The following is a 27,884-nucleotide window of genomic DNA, read 5'->3' as shown; positions in this document are numbered from 1 at the left end:
TAAAGCTTGGAGCATTTTTTAAAGCAAATGAAGCATTTGATGGAATAAACCCAGGCAAAGACACATTTAAGCACGGGGCCTTGACAGGATCTGCCCTGAAGTAGTATCGCTTGGAACTAAAGAGATGATTAGTGAGTTTCTCATGGCCCTAGAGGAAATCTTGCCTGGCATGGGAATGCAAAAATTTCCAACCTTGTCTAAGAGCAGTTTCCCCACACTCTGCTGCCTCATAATGATGTCAGTAATGGGTTGCAGAGCTCACTGCCTGCTGAAGGCCTATGCCTTCCCTGTTGTGGGTCCTTATCCCAAATAAGAGATTTATCTCCCCTGCAAGCTTAGGAGGGCTAAAATGGAGTTGTAGGCATGGAAACTCCCAGGAAACAGGCCAGAGAAGATTAAGGACTGACCGCTACGTCAGATGGCTATTAGCTGGTCCTAGCCAAGGAAGACGGGAGAATCCTTTGTTCCAGGGTAATGGTCTGTTTTCAAACATACTTCTTTAGAGCTGCAAAAGCTCTAGACCCATCACTGCTGCAATTAAATGATTTTTAGTATATGTACATATGTATAATTAATTATTAAAGTCTGTCTCTTCCACTAAATGGTAGAGTGCCTGATGGCAGGACTGTTTCTGTCTTGGTCGCTATTGCATCTTCAGACCCCAGGACAGGCCTTGTCTGCGGTAGACACTCCACAAACACTTGTTGAATAAATGAATATAAGGCATTTTATTACAAATTTTAATTCCATTGGGAGGCAATATAATATATTCATCAAGGACATGGGTTTGTATTCCGGCTTCACTGCTTTGTGACTGGGAAAATTGCTGAAATTGGTTTTATTATTTTCCTACTGTTGCTGTGACACATAACTACAAACTTGGTGGCTTAAAGAACAGAAATTTATACTCTCACAACTCTGGAGCCTGGAAGTCCAAAATCAGGCAGGACTGTGCTGTTTCTGGGGACCCTAGGGGAGAATCCATTCCTTGTCTCTCCCAGTTTCTGGGGGCTTGTGGCTGTACCACTCCACCCCTGCCTTTATCTCTGAATCACCCTCTGCTCTGTGTGTCTGTAGGACATCTCCTTTTGCCACTATCCCGCAAGGACACCTGCCGGCATTTAGGGCTCACTTGGATAAGCAGGATGATCTTATCTCGTGATCCCTAATTTAATTACACTTGAGAACAATCTTTCCCAAATAAGGTAAAGTTCATGGGTTCTGGGGATTAGGACATGGACATATGTCTTTGGAGGCCACCATCAGCTCATTACATTTCTCTAAGGCTCCTTTTTTTTCACCTGTATAATGGACATACTATCTCTTACAATTACTGTGAGGATTAAGCGTTACAATACACGTAAATCACTTAACATGGTTCGTGTCACATTAAAATTTTCAATATATGGTAGCTATTAATAGCTGGTATTATTTCATAAGGCACAGAAGGTTTACTCCAGATGGCCGTGTAGAAAAGGGGATGGAGTTAAGCCAACTCATTCAGAGTGTTGAAAAAGTCAATATCAATATCAATCTAATCTATGTCTCTATTTATGAAATCAGGATGGAGATTTGAGCTCAGGCCTCTTACCTATGTTATTACATTCAGTACTCAGAATAACCCTGGAAGACTAGTATTCTCCCCCATTTTACAGGTGGAAAACACAAACCAAAAAACCAAACAGAAAAAATAACCCAACTAAAACTCAATTTTCAAATAGCCTGAGTTAGCCAAAGAGTTTAAATATAAACCCAAAACTTCTCACTCCAAGCCCAGTTTTTCTTCTATATTACTTCAGAAAATTAAGGACAGAAATGGAGAAAACTCCAAGCATCTGTACCTGGTAAATCACTTAATAGAATCTGACAGGAAGAGTTGACTGCATGGCACATATGGCTAGAAGAAGACTAAAAGGTGGTTCTCCAACTTTGTTGCACATTAGGATCTCCTGAAGAGCTTCTAAACCCCTCAAGTGACAAACTATATAGAAGACTAATGGAATCAAAATGGGTGTGGAGAAGAGACTCGGGCATTAATAATTTTCAGAACTCCCCAGGTGATTCCAATCATAGCTGAGGTTAAAAACTACTGTCAGAATCACCAGGGAAGGTGGTAAAATTACAGAGGCCTAGGGTCTATTCTGCTTCACTGAGTCTGGGTCTCTCCAGATGATTCCAATACCCACCAAAGTTTGAGGACAACTCCTCTAAAGGACCTTTCAATCTGATGTTCCGATTGTCACCACTCACTAATTTAGTTATTATTCAAACACCTGTGCTAGAGTTGGAGCTACAGGGATGCATATAAATAAGACATAATTCCTGATTTCAAGAAGTTCACAGCCTGGCAAGCTGTTCTTGCTGCTCTCAAAGAACTTTCCACACTGCTCTTCCTAGCTGATGCTCTTGCTAGAATGGGAACTCCATGAGGGTTATGCTTCAAACGAAGAATGTGCTTAATGAATAGTTCATACATGAGGGAAAAGGAAGGGGAGGGAGAGGAAGAACACATGAAGATAAGCATCACCCAGCAGTGTGGTGAGGCACAAGTACTTTTTCACTTCCCCACCAAGTAAGATGTGATTCCCTATGGGGAGAGGTGGGGTCAGAAAAGGTTTCTCTGGAGTAGTGAGGTCTGAACTGGGTCTTTAAGGGTGACAAAAGGTTGGGGAGGATACTCTTATTATAACAAATAGTGAAGTTTGCACACAGGCCAAAACAATGAGCAGTTTGGTTCTGGCACATAGAAGACAAGAGGGAAGATGGGGAGCTGTGGAGGGTGAGGCAGGGGCCAGATGGCACAGCACTGTGTCTGACCTCTTCTCCATCCCTTAGCCGAGAGGCTTCTAAGTCCAAAAGTCTCTGACAGTCTTTGTGTAAGAGTTGACTACAGCCACAGGCCCAGGACTACAGAGACCTATGATCCCTATGAGTGGGACCCCAGACCCCAAGCTTCTAGAAGCACACTGAGGTCAACTCCAAAGCCATCTCTGAAATGGATGCACAGGCAGGTTCCCTCAGGAGGCAGGCTTAAATCCAAACCAAAAGGCACGCAAGGCAAGGAAAAAGATGGATTGGGAAAACCAAGAAACTTTTTCTCTACACCTTCCTGATTGTTTATAAATCTATTTATTATTTATAAATCTTGTGTTTGCCAGGAATTACTGAAAATGATACCAAGGGTGTAAGGAATCTGAGACCCGTGACAGAAGGTAAATAAATCTCTATCCCAACTCTAAATGCTACAAACAAGAGCATAAGCTTTTCCAGCTTGTTTGATTGCTCCTCTGTCTCAACCAGGTGTTGGTTGCTGGGAATATGGAGCTCTGCACTCCTCACACAGCCAAGTGAGTCATTTGCAGAACACCCCAGGGCTTCGTGCCTCTAAGCTGACTGCTCCATCAACAGAGGCACACAGGAGAGGGGACAGAAGGGCTGGTGTGGGGAACTGAGGCCAAGAGCTGCAGCCATAACCGAAATGACGGGCTGGCTTTCTCTGCCCTTTTGTGGTGCCCCATGGCAAATTCCTCCCCTTTGAGCAGGCTTTGAAGAATCAAGAAGAACTATAAAGGATCACTTTCCTTCTCTTTTTGACAGAATCCTATAGCCCTCATATCGCAAGTTCCTTTCCCTAAAGTGAATAGACTGGTCCAGTAAAGAGGATTAACAAGAATCTTGAGACAGCAGCTTGGCTGAAGGGGAACTGATTTCCATGTCCTGTGCTTCTATGCTGGTTTCTGGAAAAAGGGACTAAAAACTTGCTAGTTATTGAGAGAAAGCAGACACAAGCAGAACTGGCCAGAACCTCCTCTGCTTTCCAATCAAGAAGGTGTTCTTCTCACTACTTCCAGGCCTAGACCAAATTTTTATTCTTAGTTGCTATGAAAGAAAAGGAAACTAACTTTGGATGAACGGAAAAGCTTATCTGAGAAGAGTGACAATTGTGCCCAGACCTGAAGGAGGAGAAAAAGAAGAGAATTCTGGGTAGAAAGAACAACATGTCGAAATGCCCGGTCGGGAAAGAGGCTGGGTTGCTGGATCGGCCTGAGGGAAGCTATTGCGGCTGGTGCGTAGCCTGCAGGGGAGGAGCGTGCAAGGGGAAGTATGCGAGATGAAGACAATGCTGGATCATCAGGGCCTGGGATCTCCTGACTTGTCTGTGGCTCCACTACTGTCCCGTGTAACCATTATCCAAGTATAATCAATCCCTCTGTGCTTTGGACTTGCAACCTACCAAATTTTTCTCCACAGGAGGGAGATTACTTGAAATATTGACTTTCTCTGAGAGTTAATGATCAGATTATAATCAGTAATGATAATCCATTGCACATAAAGTACTTTAAATATTTTTAAGCATTATACACACACACAAAAAGTTTAGAAGAATTTCTTTTCATAAAACATAGTTCCTAGAATTTTAGGGTCAGGATAGATATGAGAACTTTTCCTTATGCTACAAGGAGGAAACACAGGTTAGGAGATTAATTTTAGCAATATATGATTAGTTTTAACAATATGTCAACTTAATTAATTTTAATAATATATTTCACATAGTTCAATATGTGAAAAATGATCACTTCAACATGGAATCAATAAAAAATCATGTTATTTTAAGTCATTTTTTCCATATTATGCCTTTGAAATCCAATTTCCGCTGTACACTTATGCTGATCTCATTCTGGGCTGACCACATGTCAAGTGCTCAGTAGCCTCGGGCGGCCAGTGGCTGCCGTACTGGACCACGAAGCCCTGGAGCTTCATAATGGTTGTGGAGTTGAGGCAGAGCTAGAATATAAGCTCCTTCTTAAGTGCTCTTTCCCCAGATCACACTACCCTCCCCTGGGAATAAGAAGGGGCTGGGGCAAGAGAAGTAACTGCAGCGAGCACCTATCTGTGCTGTGCTAGGCACTGTGATGGCAGTTCCCATTTTATTCACCGCTTATGACAACCCTTAAGAGTCAATATCACTTCTCCATTTCCCATACGAGGGTACAGGGGTTCCAAGTGCTTTGGCTGTTGATAGTGGCAGGACAATGTCAGTCCTTCAATGAAAACGATGCTGTCAATATCAGAAAGATGTGATTAATGCCCAAACCTGCTGAAATTGGGTGGTATTAAACACCACGTGGCTACTCCAGCAATTCCACCAGAAATTCCTGCAACCAGCTGCCAGTTTTTAAAATGAAACAAAGGATGGATGTGCTGTCAGAGACTCCAGTCCCCGGAGGATTGTTCTTTAGCTTGCCAAATACTGAGGCTCCAGTCCACCCCTATCTTGCCTCTTCAGCCACTACCACTGCTCCAAATACACATAATTAGTTGCATGAGGAAAGGCCTCAGCTACCCCATTCGGACTAGCTGTGAACCAACATGCAAGCTATAAGACAGTCAATACCATTTAAACGGACTCTACATGCCATGGATAAATCAAGTTAACAGAGAGGGGGAACAGGGGGAAGCACCCACTCCTGAACTAGAAAACCTGGTCACAGCCCCTTGGCAGTGAAATTCTCAGGGACGAGGTGGACTGTAGGGACGAGGCCAGCATGTGTCTGTCAGTTGTGACCTTGCGAGCAGCTATCCTATGGCAGATATGAGTGTGATCCACAGATGTGTTTCTTGGCCAGGAAAACAATCTTAGGTGATAGCTACCAATGCCTCCACTCCACAGGTGAGCAAAAGGAAGCCAAAGTCATAGTAACTCCAGAGCTCATGCTCACGAGGGCCATGCTGTACACTTTCCTGTCATGTGTCGAACTCCAAAGTCATAGGGAAAGCCAGCTCGCCTTTTAAAAAAGCAAGCTAGGACAAAAATATGCCCGAATGTAGTCTGTCCGCACAGAGAATGGTTTACATTTGGAAGCAGGCCTCAGTATTTTTTAAAAAGTAGTAGGCTCCCTCCCTTTCTGCTACCTAGGGGTACAATTTCCAGCCCCTTCTCCAAAAGAAATATTTGGCTTTCTATAGAGAACCTCTGAGACTTCGTGCAACTGAAAATGGAAGAAGGGGAAAGAGGCCCTCATCACACCCCACCTCAAAATGCCCCTGGGGGGGTGCTGAGGTTGGGCCCCTGTAGATCCATTTACTTTGGGAAACGCTGGGTTCTGAAGCATTTGTTTCAGAAATTAGCCCCATGCCCCATCAATAGTAGCTTTCAACGGCTCTTCCCGGGTGGTCTTGTCTCTTTTAAATTTCATTTCCTGTTGGAAAGGTAACCGTTCAGTGCCACTGACTGGACTGGGTTAGGAGAACACAGGGACCTGAGTGAGGCTGGGGAGCCAGGGTAGGACTGACGGGTGGAACAGAGCAGCCAAGTGAAGAGAGAGGTATTAAAGAATGTCACATGGTGGATTTTATTTCTACTGCTTCTCCATGGGAGAGAAATTGCCCCATGGGAGGAGGGAATAAAAATCCCAGGGAGAGAGTGTAATCAGCTGCTTTGCTGCAGGTGGCCTGAGGTCTTGGTGGGAATCTTGGCACTGCCACTCACCAGCGGTGCCCCCCAGCCTTGTCCTTTGACTGCAGGAGCCTCAGTCGCCTGTCTGTTCTGCTGCCCTGGGTGGTGTGGATTCAAATGATACATACATGCAACATGCTTAGCACGTGCATTACACCTAGTAGGTACTCACATGCAGTAGCAATGAAATGGCATGGATCATATTTGAACCCATAAATGTAACATGATGTTTACTATTACACACAATACATTGTGCAAGAAGAGCATGCCAATACATAGGAGAAGCCCTGACTTTAAAGAACTACGTACAAGAGATCATTTCAATACAGAGCGACAAAGATTCTAATCAAGACAGACATGAAGTGAAAAGAAAAGACAGATATAAAGTGATATGGACCCCACATATGAAATATTTTGGGGTTTTATTGACATCATGGTCAATGGGGTTGATGGGAGAATTCATTAACTGTCTGTCTCTCCTCTAGAATGTAAGGTCCAACAAAGCAGGAATATTGCCTATTTTATTCAGCACTGTGGGTAAAAGGAGATGGGTAAATATTTAAGGTGATGCTAAGTAAAGAAAAAGTTAGCCAAGTGCAAAACAGGGTTAAAGCTATCCAGTCAGAAGAAACTGCATGAACAAAGGCATATCCCTAAGGATAAACTCAGGAAATTAAGCAGCAGGTTGTTGAAACAAATGGAGTACAAAGCATGGAGTGTAGGGTGAGGTGAGAGGACTCAATGGGTACAAGGCCATGGGAAATCTTGTTCACCACACTAAAAAGAATGGCACTTGTGTGGGTGAACACTCACGTATGTAAGACCAGAGTGGGCAGCTGCTGACATAGGCAGATTTAACAGGACCTGAATTCCTACCCCAAGTCTACAATATGCTTTCCTTATAAGCCTGCCAAAGTACCTATGGTTTTTTACTATTAAACCCAAGTAATAACCATATTAAGCAAAAACAGCTGTTACTTCTTATTCTCCAATTAGTTTATCAGATTTGCTAGCCAGATAAATTTTCACAACAACATATGAGGTAGTTACTTCTATTATCTCGTCTTACATGTGAGAAGACCAAAGCACAGATAGGCTGAGTGGCTAACCCAAAGTCACACAGCATGCAGGTAGTAAAGGCAGCTTTACTAGTCACCTACTCACCCTTCCCCCAGTCTATTCTCTGAACCACCATATTATTTCAAATCTGTCTTCCAGTTCGCCATTTCTCTCTTCAGTTCAATGCATCTGCTCTTTAACACATTTGATGAATTTTTAATTTCTATAATTCTTTTTAATTCTAGAATTTCTATTTAGTTCTTTTAAAATGTCTGCTTCTTTTCATATTATCCTGGACTTGCCCTGTGGTTTCCATATCCTCTTTCACTATGAAACATTTTCTAGCATACCCACTCTCTCAAATTTGTCCATTGTCTTTAGTTTCTAAGGATAGGAACTTCTCCATGTGTTTTCTCTATTGCCTCTCACTAACAGTGGCATTTTTCTTCTATTGCATGTACTATAACATTTCAAAGTAAACTTAACATCAGCAGGAGTTTGCTGTTGTTGCTTTCCGGCTTTGATTTTTAAAATTTTGTTTTTGGTGGGAGACCCACATGCACTGGGATGTTGAGACATTTTTATGTCCTGCTTTTAGGTTGTCTGCTCTAGTATCTCATAGTTTAATTAATTATGGGCCAAGTTTTTACATTATCTTTTCGGTGTGTGGCTTGTGCACTACACAAGGAGAACCCCAGCCCCATACACATGTTTAGTGTAGGTTTGTTTTGGATTTCTCATGGGTGATCCCAATGACTCAAGGTGGGTGATAGACTTCCACACCAGAACCTCAGCAGAATCTTCCTTATTTCATGCTCAGGCTAGTCATTCCTCACTGTCAGTTAGCTATGCAGGGCGTTTGTTTGCTATGGCCTCAGCTCTCATCCCTGTGGGGTACTGAAACTCCAGCCCCTGAGAACCATACATACTTCCCATACTTTCACAGGACCTTTTCTGTAATTCCTTCTCACTGATCACTGCTCCATTATTGAGTGGCTCTTTGTTCCTGGCACCTAAGGAGTTCTTCTTTTTGCATACCAGCCTGGCAATGGATTTTTTTCCCATTGTATTTTTCCACCAGCATCTCTCTGTGATTGGGGGAATGTCCCTTGACAATCTAGCCTATCAAATTGACCAGAAGATTATGGTTAAACATTTAGATATCAGTCCTTCCCTCACGGAGGACAGAGACCCTTGTCTGATTCATCTTTCAATCCTAATTCTTCAGACAGTGCCCTGACCAGAATAGAAAGCAATAAAGAGTGGATCAATGAATGAATAAATAAATCAGCTTTCTCTTTTATTCTAAGTGGTGACTAAATACCATACACTAATTATCTTCTAGAGAAAGAAGACACCAACACTCCCTGGAAAGCCACCCATGCTCTCTGGAAGGCCACGCTGAACAAAGAAAAATGTTTGAAGCCTGCCTGAGTTCGGCCTTGTGGCCAGTAGGTTCATTACTACTGACACTACTTCTTTCTTGAAAGGCAACCACTGCTAATTACAGTGCTGGTCTAATAGAAATATGAAGTCTGGCAGGCAAGGTTCTTTGCTGGTGGCTCTGCTGCCTTTCAGCACATACTGATGTCCTTTTACGGCCATAACTGGAACCTGATCAATAACACATAGCATGCACTAATGTCATAAGGAGCTGGCCAATTAAGTTCACATTCTTCAGAGCACCTGGCATAGTGCATGGTGCACTCAGAGTAGGCACTGAGTTCATGTGTAGTGTGCTTCATTTCATCTTTTCCATTAAAAACAGTATATAAGTATTTGTTGAAAATCTACTGCCTCCTAGGCATGGTGCATGGTGCTGGAGCTAGAGAAGAATACCATAAAGTCTCCTTTTAAATCCTTAATTAGAAAAAGAATGTCCAAATCAAATTTAGAAATAACTTATCCTAAATGTCCTTTGATTTAAGGTGAAAAGACATTTCACCTCATCTCACCTTCCTAAAATATCTAAAAAGTATACCAGCAACACAACTTTGCCCATATTACTGTTTTGTAAAGTTCTCTCACCTCAGAGAGGAAACACAACTCCGAGTGAATATATGAACAGATACTAGAGAGCTGATCCTAAAAGGCAATTTTCGACAATGCCTTTGGACTCATTTTACCGGTATAATCCCAGAACCTACAGGCATGCCTGAACTAAGGTAGAAACTCAGTAAGTTTGTTGAATGTATTTGCACACACATATGTGGACAGGGCTCATCCATCTCTGTGTCCCTAGATATGGTGTGACTCATCATTCCACACATATTTATTGAGGATTTCCTATGAACAGCAGTCTATGTGAGGTTTTGTGATGGAGTAAAGAGACAAAAAAAAAAAAGAGAGCAAGATAGATATCTTACCTACAAGGAATTTCCAGGTTTAAGGCAAGATGTCTAGCTGTGTAGATCACCATATCACCATGATGTAACACAGAAAATGCAAAGAGAAGAACAGAGAAAAGGGCTATGCGAGTTCCACAGGACAGGCCACTTCCTGCTTAGGGATTAGGTAAGACTACGGCTAATACAGACTTTATGCTCAAACTGGAAGGAGAAGTAATTTGCCTGCCACCCTGTAGAAGGGAGAGAATGAGTGCTGGCAAGGAAGAAAGGGCAGTTCAGGTGGAAGAATGGCTTAGACAAAAGCAGAGGGGCATAAAAAGTATAGGATATATAGAAAGAAATACAAATTTGGCTGGAAATGCATAAAGGGGTATAAAAGGGAGCTAAAGAGAAATGAAGCTGGAAAGGTAATATGAGCCAATTGCAGGGGCTTTAAACGTGTCCAGATTTATCAATCCAGGACATAGGGTCTCTATAGAGTAGTCAGTGCTTAGCATATGGCGAGGCTTAATGAATACGACAACAATCTCATGGTAGGAACCTGCCTTCCACGTGCAGAGAGGAAGCTGCCATCTGTATGCAAAGGCAATTACAAACATTCCAAATGCTCTGCCCTGAACCCTGCAAGTATATCAAATACTCACCGTGAAGGGTCACCCGGCAAACAGCTCTGATCAATCTGGGCTCAGGCAGAACCAAATCCCCTAAATAAGATCCACTAGATGCAGTGTCAGGAAGGTCAGAAACAACCTTATTTCACATCTTGAAGCGTTTTCACCATGTGGAACATTTTAGAGGAAGAAGGGAAAGGAAAGAGAGAGAGAGAGAGAAGAAAGGGGAAAAGCCTCTCCAGAAATAAGGGAATTCCAAGTCATTAAATGTTAAATGGTCACAAAGTAAGCAGGGAATTTATTTTGGCCCTGCCTCCTCCTAGTGATCTGAAAAGCAGTTGATTTCAAAGTAGGCTGTGCCAGGGCTCAAACTGGAGTTTCACGCCTCCACCCCTCCTCCGCCTCCCCGGCTGTCCCCACTGTATACCTTTGTCGAGATCACTTGAAATGTTCCATGATGAGGTAGGCACTAACTCAGCAGTGACTGACAACTCTGTTTCTGAAAAGAAAAAGAAGGGAGGGGAGAAAGACAAGGGCAATATTAACCACGGTAACTTATGGGCTGTTAGAAGCATTACAGGAGATTTCCAAAGGCCCTCCCTGCCTTCTGAGAGAGACCACTGCCGTTCCGCAGCTTATTAAACAGGAGCGGTCGCTCTCCTTGCCACGCAGAGGGGCCTGCATCACAGAGGCTAGCCAGACGAACAATCTGTGGGCCAGAGCTGGAGATTTTTTTTTTAAATGAAACACTGGCTTGAAAATAAAAACACAAATATTTCATTAATGAAAAATCAAACCTGCAGAAATGACCATTCATTATCAAACATAAACTCTTCCATTTCTTGTCAATCTTAGAGGAATACATTCAATAGTCTTCCCATGAAAAATAAGTAAAAACAATCTTTCTTTTGCTGCTGATTTCATTGGTGTTGGTGAACTAATCCGTTTCTCTACATTGAAACTTTTAGGCAGGACAAACGAAAGCTAAGTATTTGAATATGGAGAATCATCTGTGGTTCACTGAACTTAAAATATAATTTTCAAAACCACCATAAATTAAAGCCAGCCTGCAAATCAACAATCCAAAGGGCAAAATGTACTACTAAGATTTTAAAACTCTCACTAATATACAAATTATAATAATAATACAATATATTATTATTTGTATAATAATACAAATTATAATTTTGTTGTTTTTGAAAATTTAAGCCATGACACCATCCTATTAGCACATTTTCGTAGGATTGAACTGCTCTCCCGTTAGGTGATGTCTACACACACACACATACACACACACACACTCTCACTCACTCACTATTTTACCAAACTGCAGCGCAGGCCCTCAGAGAGCTCAGAGCCCGGGCCACTCGATGCACGGACCCGTGCTGTAATGTAAGTGCGCCTTCCTTCAATCTGGTGTAGATACCATCCACCACTTATGGCCCTTTGTGTCTCGTAAATGTGGGATCTGCCTTAGAGCCTGTTCAACACAGTCCTCTAGGCAGCCACTAAAAATGGCTCTGAGTGGGAACACGAGGTGAACTTCAGTAAGTGGAAGAATTGGGATTCTAATCCAGGTACGTCTGACTGCCACCCACACACTCCGAGCTGCCCGTGCTGCCTAGTACTCCAGTCTGGGAAAGCTGAGTTGTTCCACCTCACTTCTCTCTCACGCCACCTTTCACCTAGATAAGCACACTTTCCACATTTCCTTATTTACCGATGGAGACTGTCTGCCACCTGGCCATGGAAGCCACATGCCACAGTCAGCGAAGGACAGGATGTTTACCCACTGAGACCTTGCAGGGGCCCACTTGTAGTTTGCCTACTGGGTCTTCGATCAACCTGCCACTCCTGGCAGAGACAAAAGGGTTATTGGTTTGTACATACTTCCTTGGCTTGCCTCTTTCCCTGTCTAGGTGGGGAAGGAAGCAAGTGGGAAAGAAAGTAGACAAATCACACATGTCCACTCCCTCTCAAATGGCCCCAGTTGCCTCCTACATCTTGGACCAAAAAAAAAAAACCAAAAAGAACATAGATTCTTTCAAGGAAACTTGCAATCAAATAGGCAGCATGACAGGGATCCTAAGCACATACAATTCCCAAATATGAAGCCAGAAAGAAAAATTTACCCAGTAAGAAAAATATTCAGTGCAAAACTACAGTAGAGGGCAGCACTTCTGTCCCCAACCACTTGTCCCAGCGTGACTGTCTTATGCAGGTGACTTTACCAGGAAGAGCTAATTGTCTACATTCCAGGGCCCCGAGAGTATGACTCTAACCACAGCTCCCCTCTGACCCCCATCCTGCTACCACCCACTTCTGCTTCTCGAATAATAGCCCCTTGTGTGCAGTGGCACAGGCCGTGGGGGTTCGCCTTAGAGTGGGCTCATCCAGCACTCCAACACCCAGACATCAGGGGGCCCGGGAACAGGGCCCCAGCTGCCCTGGTGGCACTGCCGGCACAGAAACCAGGGGCAGGGGCGTGGGGGGGGGTTAAGATAGATCTTGACAACATTTACATTCAATATTTTCATAGCTTCATCTTGCTGCTGCGCACGGTTAAATTGCCAGCAATACAGGTTTCATTTTACAGTGCTGATTTTATAGAAAGTTAGTTATGTGGCACTTGGTTTTTCTGACCTGAGTTTGAATTGCTGACTGAACGTAATTTAGGGCTGATGACAAATGAACAGATTCCTGGCACCCCTAACAGTGAAATTGTCCCCAGGTGTCCCTGGACAATAATCACCACTCGGGGTCTTGGGCTGCAGCAAAGATCATTTCAATTCGCAAGCTCATTAAGGGACTGTGATGATTCTAAGGAATTTCATCCTCAGCCTCAGATCCATTCCTTTCGATAATCACATGTTTGGCTTCTCAAATAAAATGATAATAAAGACAGATCAAATATTTTAGGATATGAATAATCTTTCTCTGAAAAATATTATCTTGATGCCACATGTTTTAAAAGGCTGATTAGTTTATGTGAAAAGTTCAGTATTAGTAATGTTTACTATGCTTCCCAGCCCCACAAAAGAGGGCTGAACTTAGTAAGAAAAATTGAGCGCATCAGCTTGACCTCCATCGATTCCAGGGCCAGCAGCAGCGTGAGGGAGAGACGTGACCACCAGTCTCGACCCCGTAGGATTTCCACTGGTGGATTCAGCTGCTCTCCTATTCTCCTCACCACGGCGAAACACGAGACATTGAATACCAGACTAGCAGCATCCTTTGTGCAAAATTATTGTGGTAACAGCCAGTTAGTATGTGCTCAATTAGGAGACAGTGCAATATTTCATGGAAACAGACGCCTAGATTAAAATACCAATTTCCTGCCATTTACCAATTCTGTGATCACGAGAAAGTCACTTTCTCTAAGATGAGGGCAAGAAAGCCATCTCACAGCACTGAATTAGGTAGGCTTTAAGGCCCAGGGGTGTCCAACCTGCGACTTACAGGCCTCGTGCAGCCCAGGATGGCTGTGAATGCAGCCCAACACAAAACTGTAAATTTACTTAAAACACTATGAGACTTTTTTGGTGATTATGTGTGGCAATGTATTTAATGTGTGGCCCGAGACAACTCGTCTTCCCCCAGTGTGGTGCAGAGGCACCAAAAGGCTGGACACCCCTGAAGGCAGTACGATTAAATTAGACAGTGGACCAAAGGGCCCTGCACGGCGCCCAGCAGAGCGTGGACACTCAAAGGCCTTTCGCGCCTTCCCCTGTGCCTAGTGAGGCAGACGGCAGCCACCCCTCGTGGACGTACTCCAGTTAGCGGCCCTGTCATCATCATCCAGGTTGACATGATGCACAGGCCAGGCTTTTAGAAAGATTCTATTTCACATGCCTTACTAATCCGAGCCAATCTTTTCATTTTGTGAGGTTTTCCTGAATTGGGCACCAGTTCTCTAAGAACATAAGTGTTTTGTGCGGTTTGATCCAATTTAGGCAAATTGAGCATGTTTTAGAAAACTCCAGCTCTTATCTTTCCTGACCTGTGCGGGAGGGCAAACCATTCTTCTCCCGATTTGATCAATAGGAGCTATTATCTTCGCAGTTTCACTGATGATTGACTTTTTGGCACTGATTCTGCAAACCATAAGGTTTTGGTATTTAAGCCTGAACAGTGGGAGTGTTATTTGGAGGGAAGGAAAAAAAAAGAAAGAGCCTTGAATCCTCCTCATTGATAAAAGCCTGTGCTCTCCAAAAGGAGTACTGGTTCATCTCAGCAGTTGGCAGGTAGAGACCCAACGTTTAAAGGAGGCAGAAGCTCCTCCAAAAGGCCCCCAGCCACGCCACATCCTGCATCGTGACCCAGCGATATGTGAGTTTACACAGGTACAGACCAGCACACTCCCGGGACGAGTGTCCAACCCAGCAGTCACAAAACAAAGCATGAGGGGACAGGGCTACCCCAGTGCCTTTCTTATAAATGTGGCAAAGCCATTAATTTGTCAAAGAAAAATTTTTCAAATATACCACAATTTGTGGTATTGTTCATCTTTCTATGTAGAACAAGTTGAAAAAAAAATGTCCAGGTTTTCTCAATGTCTAAGAGGCTCTGGTTGTGCTCGGAGACCTTCTCAACAGTTCTCTAAGGCAGGTCCCTTCTTATCTTCGTTTCTTCATTGCAGAACCTGAGGCACAGACACACTGAGCCACTTGCCTTCTTAGCTTGTTGGGATGGGGAAGGGGACTGTGACCAAACCCAGGCAGTCTGAAGGCAGAGCCAGAGTGTCTCAAACTGCCAAAATGGGGGTGGCCGAGGAAGCTGAAAGGTGTGCTCTCTTGCTCTCCGACTTCAGCGCCCCTCAGCCCCAGAGGACCCCTGTGAACTCTGAGCTCTGCGGAACGCAGTTGGAGAACCAGAACCAGACACCTCACTCCGCCCCCATCAGTGCTTGGTCCCCTAATTCTAAAACTAAAAAGGTCAGTGGGCAACCCAAAGAGGGGAAAGGAAATACTTCTTGATCACACTTCAATGCCCCTTTTCCCCTTTGGAAATACTATTTCTTTCTTTAAACCTGCTAATTTAGTATTTCAGATTACATGCAGTTCTTGTATTTAAAGGAATTACGCTACACGAAGTGCCGCGATGACACCCATTTTTATAGCCAATACAAATAGTATTGAAAACTATCTAAAAACTGTCACACTTGGGGTCTCTTCCATGCAACTCTAGGGATCATCCCAACCTGACTAAGGACACCTGGACTACTGAATAAACTATCACAAGAAAAAACCATAATCATAGCTGAGCTTGGAAGAAAGGGACATCCTCGGGGGTCAAGGGGATACCAGCAAGTGGAAAGTGATGCAGAAGGTGCCTCCGGGCTGCGGGCTAGGGTTTCAGTGCTCATATGAAAACCAAAGATGTGGCCAGTGGAGATCTGGATTCTTGCCTAAAGCCTTCACTAGAGCCTGGGAGTCCCCCATCTGTGGAAAGGGGCCAGAAACACATCCCCCAATGGCCCAGACAAGCTGCTAGGACCCTTGTAGTCCATCCAGAACTTGGGCAGGGTAGGGAGAAACATCCACACAAGAAATCAAAATGGTGTGTAAAGACCAGACAGGTCCAAGGTACCCTTCCCCCAGTTTCTATCCATGGTTACAACTTTTATAATCACGGTACAATATAAAACCAGGAACCGACGTTGTTACAATGTGTGTCAAGTCCTGTGTCATTTCATAGCATGGTGTAGATGTGATGGAACCGTCACTGCAATTGAAATAAAGAGCTTTGTCATCACCAAACATCTCTCTCATGCTACTTTCTAATCATCACACCCATCCCCTCCTCCCAGCCATACATAACCCCTGGCACCCACCAATCTGTTCTCCATCTCTGAACTTTGTTGTTTCAAGAATGTTATATAAACAAACTCATATGATGCCCTTCCTATCCACCCAACTTACTGTGTCTACCAATAGTTCTTTGTATGGCTGAGCAGTATTCCATAGTATTGATGGACCACACTTCGTTTAATCGTTCACTTCAGACATTTGGTTGTTTCCACTTTCTGTCTACTAAGAGTAAAACTGTCATGGACGTGCTCACAGCCTTCGTGCTAAATTCTTTATTTCACTAAAAAGGAAGTCAAACTTAGGAGTTGTATGCAAGACGCAATCATAAGCAAATAAATTGGAAAATACATTGAAAAATGTTAAATAAGCCTTGACTTTAAACTATATATGTGATAAGAGTTACGACAGAGGTAAAAAGAGGGTTGTAAGGCAGCACTACGAAGCAGTACATCCTGGGGATGCACTTTGGGGAGGGGAGTCCCAAGGATCAGGGTGAGGGAAAGAGTGTTCCAGTCTGAGAAGAGGCCTGTGCATTAGAAATACCATGGCACCTCGGGGAAGTGCAAACAACTCCGTAATGGCCATGCGCAGTTACACACTAGCCACTGTTCCCAACAATTAAATAAACAGTAATTAAAAAAAATATGTTTATTGATTTGAGAGGAAGGGAGGGAAGAGGAGGGAGGAACAGGGAAAGATTAATGTGAGAGAGAAACCTTGATTGATTGCCTCTCATACATACCTTGACTGGAAATTGAACCCACAACTTAGGTATGTGTCCTGAATGGCAACTGAACCCCCAACCTTTTGGTGTATGGGACGATAATCCAGCCAACTGAACCACACTGGCCAGGGCAACAAACGATAATCTTAAAATTACAGAGGCTTCTCATTTTGTGTGTGTGTTTATGTTTCTTAAAGACAAAAAAGAAATATTACCAATAGTTAACAAGGAGATGATCTTCTTAGGCCCAGTGCAAAGTCCTAACAGAAATTTCAAAATGGCTCAAAGCTGGTCATTCCCGGAAGAGAAGTCCCAAAGAACAGACCCAAAGTTGGCACTCCCACGTTCACGGATGGCGCCACTCAGTGGAGGCTGAATGCGACAAAAGAATCAGTTTGTTTCTGGCTTCACAACAAGCTGGCAAAGACCGAGTAAGGAAACAAGGGAAGCATGCTGAAAAATGCATAGCTCAGGAACTGGTCTTATCTCCTACAGAGGTTTCATTTCCTTTCCTTTCAGGTGTTGCTGACACCTTAGATTTCCAATGACATCAACAAACTTCACTCCTTTCTTCTGGTTTCCACTTGGTTGCTCTTCCTTACATGCTTTTCTCTTCAAAAGTGCTTCTGGCAATTTTTCCTTCTTACTCATCCCGCCTGTCTTTGTCTTCTGGGGTTTGCCATTTAATTTCCCCCTTTGTATGGTCCATGCACACTTTCATTTCATAGTCTATAATCCAATTGTAGTCAAAGCCCATTACTCTGTAATTGTCTCTGGCCAATTCAAAATCACCTGTCACTCAAAACAAACAAGAGACCCAAGAAAGATGCTTTCCTAGCTGCAATTCCATGACAGCCTGAGAGTTGACTCTGGCAAAACAAACAAAGTCCTGGTTAAGTTCTGTACACAATGGGAATGAAGTTGTGTTGCGTGTTACCTAAAGTCATGGCAAACTGACATGGAGCTTTGGAAAATGAGACAGTCAGAGAGGATTTCTTTTAAAACTCCTTACTTCAACTGAAGTTTAACGTGATTATGTTCATTGCTTCATCCATCCAACCATCCATGCAGTCATTCATTCATTCAACAAATATTTATTGAGCACCTACTGTCTTCTAAAGTGGCCAAGTGCTAGCTAGCTAGGTGCTGGAATGTAATGGTGAACAAAATCAGGACTCTATGGAGCTCACGGTGTGGTAGGAACACAGAGAAGTAAATAGAGAGTTAAAATATAGCATGACAAATGCTACATGCAGGGTGGAGGTGGGGGTGCACTATAAGAGACTTAGCAGTCTTGGAGGCTTCCGCCCTGACCAAACACTTTGGCGATGAAACTTCTGTGGTTTTTGGAGAGCCAGGCATTTAGATGGACACACGGAGCGTGGGTAATCTAATTTCCTTATTTGAATAAAACAGGATTTTTTCCTGAAAAAAGTGCATAAAGAGCTGAGGCTCATGCAGTGGGTATGTCTTCACCTGTCATACTCACATGACTGACTTGCCTGCAGAACTTAGCTACTAACTGGGGTCTGGCCTGGAAACGGGGAATGCCTCTCCCAGGCTTAGCCATTAGGCTCTAGCCCCATAAACCTCCTAAATCAATTCTTCAACTGGGACTGGGTCTTTTGGTCTTTTATCTCCTTAGCAACGTAAATACCTGCTAGGACTGGAGGGTTAGTTTAATCTAAGAGGGTCTAAATTTCCAGTTCCTTGTACTTTCCTAATTTACACTTGGCTCCAGACTGTCTGTTCCACATGGTACTACACACAGGTTAAATGACTTCTGCCCCAGCCAGATCAAGGAGGAAATAAAATATATAAAACAAAATATTTGGTGCACAAATTTCACCTCTTTGAAATGGCATAATGCTGACATCAATAAAGTCTTTCTTGTGTTTGAACCTTAAATAGAATACTTCCGTTTCAAACTATGTTTAAACCACAGCAAAACAATGTGCAATTCAACAGGAAAATAAAATAAATCTGTTAACTAAGCAATATTCAATTTTTTATTGGACAGAAAACCCCCCTGGAATTATTCTGATTTCCTGTCTTACGATTTGCACTTAATTCTATGGTCCATGGGTCCTCTCGCCATCAATAAGTAAGTGTTCTTCATTGTGACCAGACAGTAAACTTCCTATGAGGACATGGATCCCGTCACATGCTTCCTTTGTGTCCTTACCCGGTGTTTACACGGTTGGGGAACAGGCTAGAGGGGAGGTGGCATAGCAGAGAGATAAAAGGTGTTGTGTTGCCTTTAGAGCCAGTCAGTCAGGTTCAAATCCCTGCTCTGTCACGTTCCAGCTTAGGACCTTAGGCAAATTATTTCACACGTTGAAACCTCAGTTCCTCACTCATAAACTAGGTATAATAGTAATGCACTTGCAGGACTGTGATGTGGATTAACTAGGAAAATATTTGGAGATTAGTTCAGCACCCAGTCAATGGTAAAATTCATCAAAGTAGTAGCTATCACTATCCGATAAAGGTTTTTTTAACTTACCACAGATACAGCTTGAAGGCTATTCAATGCTCCCCGCTGGGGAGCACGTTAAACAAATACAGATTCTAGGACCCCTATCCCAAAACTATTAAATTTCTTTTGGCGAGTCTTACATAAGCAGCCTGGTATTGTTCCTCTACAAACCACTAGTTTAGAGAAACTCAAATAATGATATGCAAAAGGAGAGAGAGAGAGAGAGAGAGAGAAAGGAAGGTAGGCAGGCGGGCAGAAGCGGTTTAAATGAACTGAGAAGTTTAATGTTGTGTATCAGCCTAGGGGAAAGGAGAAGGCAGACTAAATCTCTTGTTTTTGTCATGGAAGTCCAAAGTGGTCAGCAACCTCCATATTGAGACATCCTAGTATATAGTAACCAGGGGCAAAATTGGTACGTCTTGAATGACTTTCAAAATCAAGTCTTTATGTTTAACTTAAAGGTTGTCTTAATTGGCTGACCAACAATATAGCCAATTAGACTTCGAGGAGGAAAATCAGCGTCCTGGAAAGAGCAGGGCAGCACTGTCTCAACCTGTACCTCGTACACAGGGTCTCTCAATGGCTAGGGATTTTAAGTCTGTGGAGCTCTCCACCGAACAGCAAACTGGGCACACTCCAAACCTGTGCTGTCCTCCTGCTCCAGACATAGACGGGGAGGAAAACAAGACCCTTTTTAAGCTTTGATCCTCAGCCATTTATAACATTTACAAAGAGAAGCCCCCTTTGGATGCAGTTGAAAAAGCTATTAAGATACCTTACAATAGTACAAGTACCTTGTATTTAGGTAGCACTTTTCCTTTCCAGAAAGTCTGTACACAGAACAGATATTAGCTCATGACTCCGCATGTGAAGGGTCGCGGCCCGAGATAATGATACCCTGGTTGGAGCTGAAGAAACCCAGGCTCATCCGGAGAATTGCCTAAGGTCCCCTGGCATGTCATCAACTGCCAGGAGAACGTAACCACGATTTTCCTGACCTAAACCTGGTTCCACACAGGCCCTCTATTTCACTGTTGGTGACGCCTCTTTCGCAATTTTAAGGTTTGTTGTCTTTTTTTTGTTTTTGCTGTTTGTTTTCTAATTCCCCTCTAGCATGCTGTTAATTCAATCATTTCAAAATTCCAACGAATCAGGAGTAAAATTTAAAAGAAAACTTTCAGAAAGAAAAAAAATCTATTGAAAGTATAATTTGTACCTTCTGGCTGTCCCTGGAAGCCAAGCATTTAAGTTAATGGGATTGAGAGACTCCTGGATCAATGGAAATTATTTTAACCAGAGAGGTAAATTGTGGAGGATTACTATTATCCTGCAAGATAGTGGGATGGTTTTGCTCCAGCCATATGAGCCTGGGCGTGTAGGATCTAGATGGCTGGCAATTTTCAAATACTTAATTTGCCTCAAATTGCTCCAGTTTAAAATGCTTTGCCCGTCTGGAGTGTGTTTCCAGGACCATGTCATTATTGATAGCCTGGGGAGATCAATGATTAGAATGAAATAGAGGGAAACATTGAGCAGAGTGTAAGTTGGGACCAGAATCGCTTCCCAGGGCCTCTTAGTTTAATCTCTCCCTCTTCTGAGATTCCATAGTGTTTTATCTATTTCTCTCTTAACACACTTTACACTTTGTAAGGTGACCTGCAATTGCTTCAGTCCACTTCTTTACTGAGACTGTATGGGTCCTGAAGCCAGGGATGAGGCCTTCCTAATCTCTACATTGCTCACGGCATCAACTGTTGCTCTGTACACACTGTGTTCAAGGCACTCAACAAATGTTTTCTGAATGCATACGTGATATAATAGCTGTAGTTCCCATATATTACATTTATTTGTGTAAGGTATTGAGGTGGATTGCAAAATGGCCACAATTCATTCCTCCCTGTACCCACAGCTTTTTGCAGCTCTACCAGGAATAGATGGAGTCTACTTCCCCAACTTGAATCTGAGCTAGCGTTGTGACTTGCTTAGGCTAACTGAAGGTGCCAAGATCAGCTTGACCCAATCCACACCGAAGAAACACCCAGACAACACACTGACTCATGAGATAAATAAATGCTTGGTGTTTTTGGTCATTAAGTTATGGAGTGGTTTGTTATACAGCACTATTTGTGGGTAATAGATACCCATTTACAGATGAGAACACTAAGGCTCAATGAGGTCAGAAAGGATCCTAAAACCATGGAGGGAAAAACCAAGGATTTGAATCTAGTCTTTCTGATTCCAAAGCCCAAAGCCTTTTCACTAAATAAACTGACCAAATTTAAAGTATTCTGTGCGCTCAGAAATCAGTTTGAGAAACTAAAGGAAAGAGACAAAATGGGCAGGAGCTTCCTACATTGCTGGGAAGCACAATGAAGAGCTGCCCACTGGCGTGAGTCTCCCTAGTGGGACAGGGTCCAATACTGATACCTAATTTGATCAGATTTAAGAGATACAGAAGTACAGGATCCCTTTCCAGCAATGATTCGGAAGGAATGATGTTTCCACCTCCATAAGCACAGAGCTCAACTAATAGCAACTGCTATCCAAAGTTGGCAATTTGGTATTAGCTCCTGTGATATACTTTTTATTCATTGTCTTATGATGAAAGAAACATGACCTTGCACACAGTTAATTTTGTGACTGTTCTTTTCCAACATCAATCTGCCAAGACTATTCTGGTTTTCAAACCTGATGGACACAGTGTGAGTTGGTTTCCGGGTGTCTGAAATGTAGTTCTACAGGCAGCCTGTGCGCAGCCTTGGCATTTGTGGCTGCAGGCATGGGAACTTTCCACAAAAATGCAAGACCATGCTTTGGATTTGATGATGAGGTGCTCTTATGTGAAAAGGGAGGGCCCTTCCTCCTCCCACAGCTGTCAGACAGCAGCACTTCAGGAGGCCTTCCTAGTCAACTGCAGTGAACGGGAACGGCGATGCTACTGTGCACATGATGGATGGGGCGGCCCGCTCGCTCATGCGTGTCACCTACCAAGATGAGCTACCTGATCTCTGGCTGATAAGAGAATGTTCTTAATAGCTGCTTTGCTCGGAAAAGGTGTATACCATGTCCACATGGAATGCGGTCATCTATTTTCAGTCAGGGATGACGACGGTATTCGGGGAAATTTGTTGCAACGGGCGGAACCGCTTGGGAGAGAAGCAACGCAACTGGTTCTGTTTCGCTGCTTTTCCCTTGAGCTGACAGTCCAGGCCCTACCCTGAAACACTGTCTGTTGGATGGCCTCCCTCTTCCGCGGGCCTTCCCCACCCGCCGTCTCTGCTGCCCTCAGTTTTCCAGACCCGCTGCCTCAAGTTCCCCAGCAAGCCAGTGTATCCTCGGCTCGGCGGAGAAACTTATTTACCAATCTTGGAGTGGAAAAGGGTTTTCAAAGTTTGACACACAATCTAAAAGCCATAAAAAGAAAGATAAATTTGATTGCTTTAAAATTATTCTACAAGGAAAAAAGCAAAAACAGTATCGAAAGACAAATGAGAAACTGGGAAGAAAAATATTACAGAAACTCCAAAAGCAAAGGGCTAGCTAGCTGCCCTAATATAGTGAGCAAAAGCCCCTACAATAGGCAAGGAAAAAAAGTCCAAGAATACACTAGATAAGGGGGCAAAGAAAATGAATACACAATTTACAGACAAGAAAATATATGTGGTTTTTAAATCCATGAAAACATGCTAAGCTTACTAATAATTTAAGAAAAGTACATTAACATGTCAGTTAGATGTCATTTTCCCCCAATCAGATTAGAAATTTTAAAAAAGCTTGATAATTCGCTATATTGACAGGGATATAAAAAACCAGGGTCCTTCAAATTGGAGGGAGTATAAATTGGTAAAACTTGGTAAAAATAATATATGAAAATTTTAAATGCAAATATTCTGTAACGGCAATTCTACTTCTAGTAATTTTTCTTATACATTTATCTCAAACATGTATGAAATGATATTTACATAAGATTTTAATGCAGTACTGTTTATAACAGAAAAAAATTGGAGACAACCTACTTGTTCACTAATGAGGAGACTGTAAATAAGTTAAGGCCTATGTAAAATTTACAATGGTACATAATGCAACTGTTTAAAAGAATAAAGAAGCTATATATGCACTGATTTGGAAAAAAGTCACCAAAATATATCCTTAAGTTAAAAATAAGCAAAGTACTGCTAGTATGTCTAGAAAAACACAATTTGTGTAAAAAGAAAGAAAATTCTTATGTGTTCTTGTATTTGTGGATTCACATTATATATAGTATATAATGTTATATATCTGTGTATGCATGCATTACTGTGTAAATACATTCTTATATGTAGAGTCATGTGTTCTTAACGACAGGGATGTTTGAGAAACACCTCGTTAGGTGATTTCTTCATTGTGCAAAGAGCGCATTTACACAAACCTGCCTGGCACAGCTGATTGTGCACCTAGCCCACGTGGTGCGGCCTGTTGCTCCTGGGCGAGAAGCCCGTATGAGACCTATGAGGCTGCTGCTGGCATGACATAGCGTCCTGTGTCACTACAAACTGGATTTTTTCAATAAGTAGAAAGAATGCTCTCTAAAATAACAATAAGAAGTATAGTGTAATAAATGCATCAGCCAGTAACATAGTCATCGATTATCATTACCAACTATCTTGTACTGCACATAACTGTATGAGCCATATTTTTACACAACTGGCAGCACAGTAGGCTTGTTTATGCCGGTGTCATCACAAATACATGAGTAAGGCATTAGGCTGCAACATGATAAGGCCACTAGGTGATAGGAAGTTTTCAGCTCCATTATGATCTCATGGGACCACCATCATATATATGTGGTTCACTGTTGACCAGACTTTGTTATGTGGTGCATGACTGTATAAACATACATTCATATACATATATGTAGCTATAAAAGGGATACAGCAAAAAATTGGTGTGTTGACATCTAAGGAGGGGATCTAGGGAGGTGGTGCTGCGGGTCAGGAGTGAGAAGGAGACTTGCTTTTTATTATACAAGGTCTTTCCATAAAGTACCCAGCCACGTACTATGCAAGAGAGACATTTAATGAAGAAGATACAAGATACAAGAAACACTGTACATAGGATAATGATGCCTCAGTTCCCTTCAAAGCAGGCACTTTGGGACCTCACACAGGTCTCCAGTCTTTGTTGATTGCAGCCTGTACCCACTCAAACTTCTCAGGTGCTCTGGTTGTTGTAGGCCCTCCAGAACACGGATAACGTTCGACAGATTCTCAACCACCTTTGAGGCATTTGTGCCACACTTGTATTTGCACTGCACTCATTGCATCATCCCTGAAAGCTTTCTGAATCATCCAAATATTTTCCACGGAGGAATGTTCAAGCTTAATGCAACATTTGATGCAGATTCATTGCTCTACTTGCTCACTCATTTTTAATGCAATGGCCACACAGTACACATGCTCACTCAAAGGTGTCTACCACCCCCAGTGACTAGTACAGTGAAGTCATCATTGTTTATGCACGTGCATTCCAGTCCACTCTCCTTGCCTGCCAGGTTACATTGATGTCGCCAAACCATTCTTGTTATATTAACAATGGCTAGGCTTTTTCCAGACAGGCCTCGTATATCCTTTTGAATTTTTAAATTTTTATAGCATGTGCAAAATAGGAGAGTTGATTTTTTTTTTACAGAGTTCGATGGTTCTTCCTTCAAATGATGAGTGTTTCTCTCAAGGTATGCCCAGCATGTTATGGGACCCCAGAGAGCCTCATCAGTGGGTGGAAGACTAACAGAAATAACCATCAAAGGCTGTCAAGGGATGCTGACCAAGGACGAGTCAACAGTAGGTAGGCAGACAAAAGACTCTTCTCTCCCAGGTTGCTGAGCAAAAGTTACAAAGAGTTCATTACATACTGCTGCACATTCATTTCTGCTTTACTTCTATATCCTTCAGTGCCAGGCACATATTAGGTACCTAATATTTGCTGAATCTCACTGACTGGTAGGCAGTGGGTGATATGGGTTAAAAGATGCAGGACCTGCTCAATGGCTCACGCACGACAAAGGGGTGGCTGTGATGGCAGTGAGTGGGAGGAAGAGGCGTTGTGCAAGGAGAAGAGGCAGTGTGCAAGGAGGAAGAGGCAGTGTGCGAGGAGGAGGGCTGCAGCAAATACAAAACTAACTAGTGGAACGATCATACTAGTGACATTTCAAATATCAATGAATGTTTCCCTGAACATTCATTGAAGTGTTATTATCCCCATTTAGTTGTGACAAATCCAAGGACTGAAGAATGATATGCCAAAAGTTACTGCTAGAAAGGGGTCAGGTAAGACTTGAACCCATGGTACTGTCCCCTACTCTACAGTGGCTGCTATTTAAACCATCACTAATTCATCTTTTTACTAGGATGCATACATGTATAATCCATTTCCTTAGATACAAACGCCCTAAGTAGAAGTCTGCATGATCTAATTGACCTATTACAGGGATGTTTGTTCCACTCCCTGGCTTTTAATGCAGCACATAGTACTTACATTATAAACTCTGTTTGACATCTACAAGGGTTGTTTTTTCAACAATTCACAAAACACACACACAAGATGGATACAAAGAAATTATCCCCCAAAGTTACATGTTAAAATATAAGGTCAGGATATTTCGGTCACACTGAAGGAGCATCACTATTTACATTCTCCTTTCCTTTGTCATATCTGTTCCCCACACTGAAATGTGAAATGTGAGAGGTAGAGTTAGTCAAGCAAGAAAGGTGACACAGAGGAGAGAGGGGTCATCACATTTCCTGACAACCATGTTGGTGATGGTAGACTGGCTTCCCTCCCTCACTTAGAGGTTTACAGCTGCCAGTAACCCCCCTTAGAATGTCCCTTCCTTGTGCAGACACTCAGAGGCCTTCCTTTCTTTACCTTAGAGAAACTCAAAAACATCAACTCCTGATGTCTCCAAACTTCCCCAGGGAGATCTCGATGGAAATAGCAACTAAATCACAGACAATGTAAGAAAAGTGAAATCTGCTCCAGGGGTAAACCAAGCACAGCCCGAATTAGACACGGGAGACCACAGGGCTGAAGAAGAGGGGCCTCCCTCTGGCAGGCACTGGGATTGGCTGGTTTTCTACCCCTCGAGGGGTGGAAGGCCTGTGCCGAGATGCGCATGACCAGCTGTGGACGGCATCATTCCACATACACAGCAATGCAGACAAACTAAGAAGTGACCACATTGCCTTGACTTTGCAAAATAAAACCTTATTTGGCTACATGTCAGCAACCTGGCAATATTTTCAAATATTTGAAAAATGGCTGTGAACTATAGATAAATATTTTCCAATGCTCGGAGTGGTTAAAGTAGAAGTCACAAAATTCATGCCATAAAGTTCATGTACGTCAATTGTAAGTGAATGTACCAGTCCTCTACTAAAGATATTTAGTTCACACATAGTTTTAACACACCTTTCAACTATGATACTGCCTTATGTTAGGATGATTCTGGAGACTATTAAAATGCCAAGAAAATGAGTTATTCCCCCTTCCCCTTAACTTCTTTTTTTTTGTTTTTTTAAAAAGGAAGAGAATCTGGCATCTACTTTTTTATTTTATGTAAACATATGACGTGCTTGGGAGGATGATACATGAGGAATTAGGTTTTCAAACATACAGTTGAGTAGCCAGGAGAGTGCCATTCAAGTATTTTACCCTCGACAAAAATGCATCTTCTCTTCTCTGAAAAAGAGGTTTGGAGTCTTGTTTTTAAGGGTAAAACGGTTCATAATAAAACCAAAAAGTCTTCTTGGATGTCAAAGAGCTCCTAAAGAAAAGACATATAGAAGAGTTAGGCACCTAATCAGAAATACACGGAATACTTTCAACTGCTAAGGAACTTTCAAAAACAGCACCAGCGTTTCCAAGGCACTCCATTCATCCTCCTAAGGGCAGATTTGGAAACTGGCAACTTAGCTCTGCCCTGGAGAGTCAGTGAGTTATACTGGGTGGCGTGGGGTGAAGCAAGCCCTCCCTAGACTTTCATGTCTGTAGACCCAAGTTCAAAGTGCTCCTTGGAGTTTCAGCCAAAATGCCCTCCTACCCAGGCTTTTCTTCCTGGGCAAGTCTTCAGGTGTTCAACAATGTACAAGGCCTATGCTCCAGCCAATGCCCTCAATGAATCCAACACGTGGTGACTATGTCAGGAGACACAGGTCTAAATCTAAGAGGGCAACTCAATTTTACTTCAAAAGTACTGCCCTTGTGCTCTGGTTTCTGGTGGGACTAAGACAAAAGTATATAGGAGCAGGTGCTACCTGCTCCTTCTTAGGGAGGTAACAGCAAAGAGTGAAAAAACAAACAGAGAAAATTTGAAATGATGCAAGACTGATCCTAAACTGAATAAAAGCAAGTGCTATAGA

The 27,884-nt window shown here is 42.8% G+C and overlaps 1 protein-coding gene across 1 annotated transcript in view; it reads right to left on the bottom strand.

Annotated features, from left to right (window-relative positions):
- The window catches only part of ROR1 (receptor tyrosine kinase like orphan receptor 1), a 375,382-nt gene that overhangs the window by 155,937 nt on the left and 191,561 nt on the right, over positions 1 to 27,884 (bottom strand). Inside the window, exon 2 of the mRNA XM_053921513.1 lies at positions 10,903 to 10,974. Within this exon, the coding sequence (XP_053777488.1) occupies positions 10,903 to 10,974 (72 nt within the window). The remainder of the gene's footprint in view (positions 1 to 10,902; positions 10,975 to 27,884) is intronic.

This window comes from Desmodus rotundus, chromosome 3 (assembly GCF_022682495.2).
Source record: "Desmodus rotundus isolate HL8 chromosome 3, HLdesRot8A.1, whole genome shotgun sequence".
In the NCBI taxonomy this organism is placed as follows: domain Eukaryota; kingdom Metazoa; phylum Chordata; class Mammalia; order Chiroptera; family Phyllostomidae; genus Desmodus; species Desmodus rotundus.
This window is presented reverse-complemented; position numbering and strand designations above follow the sequence as displayed.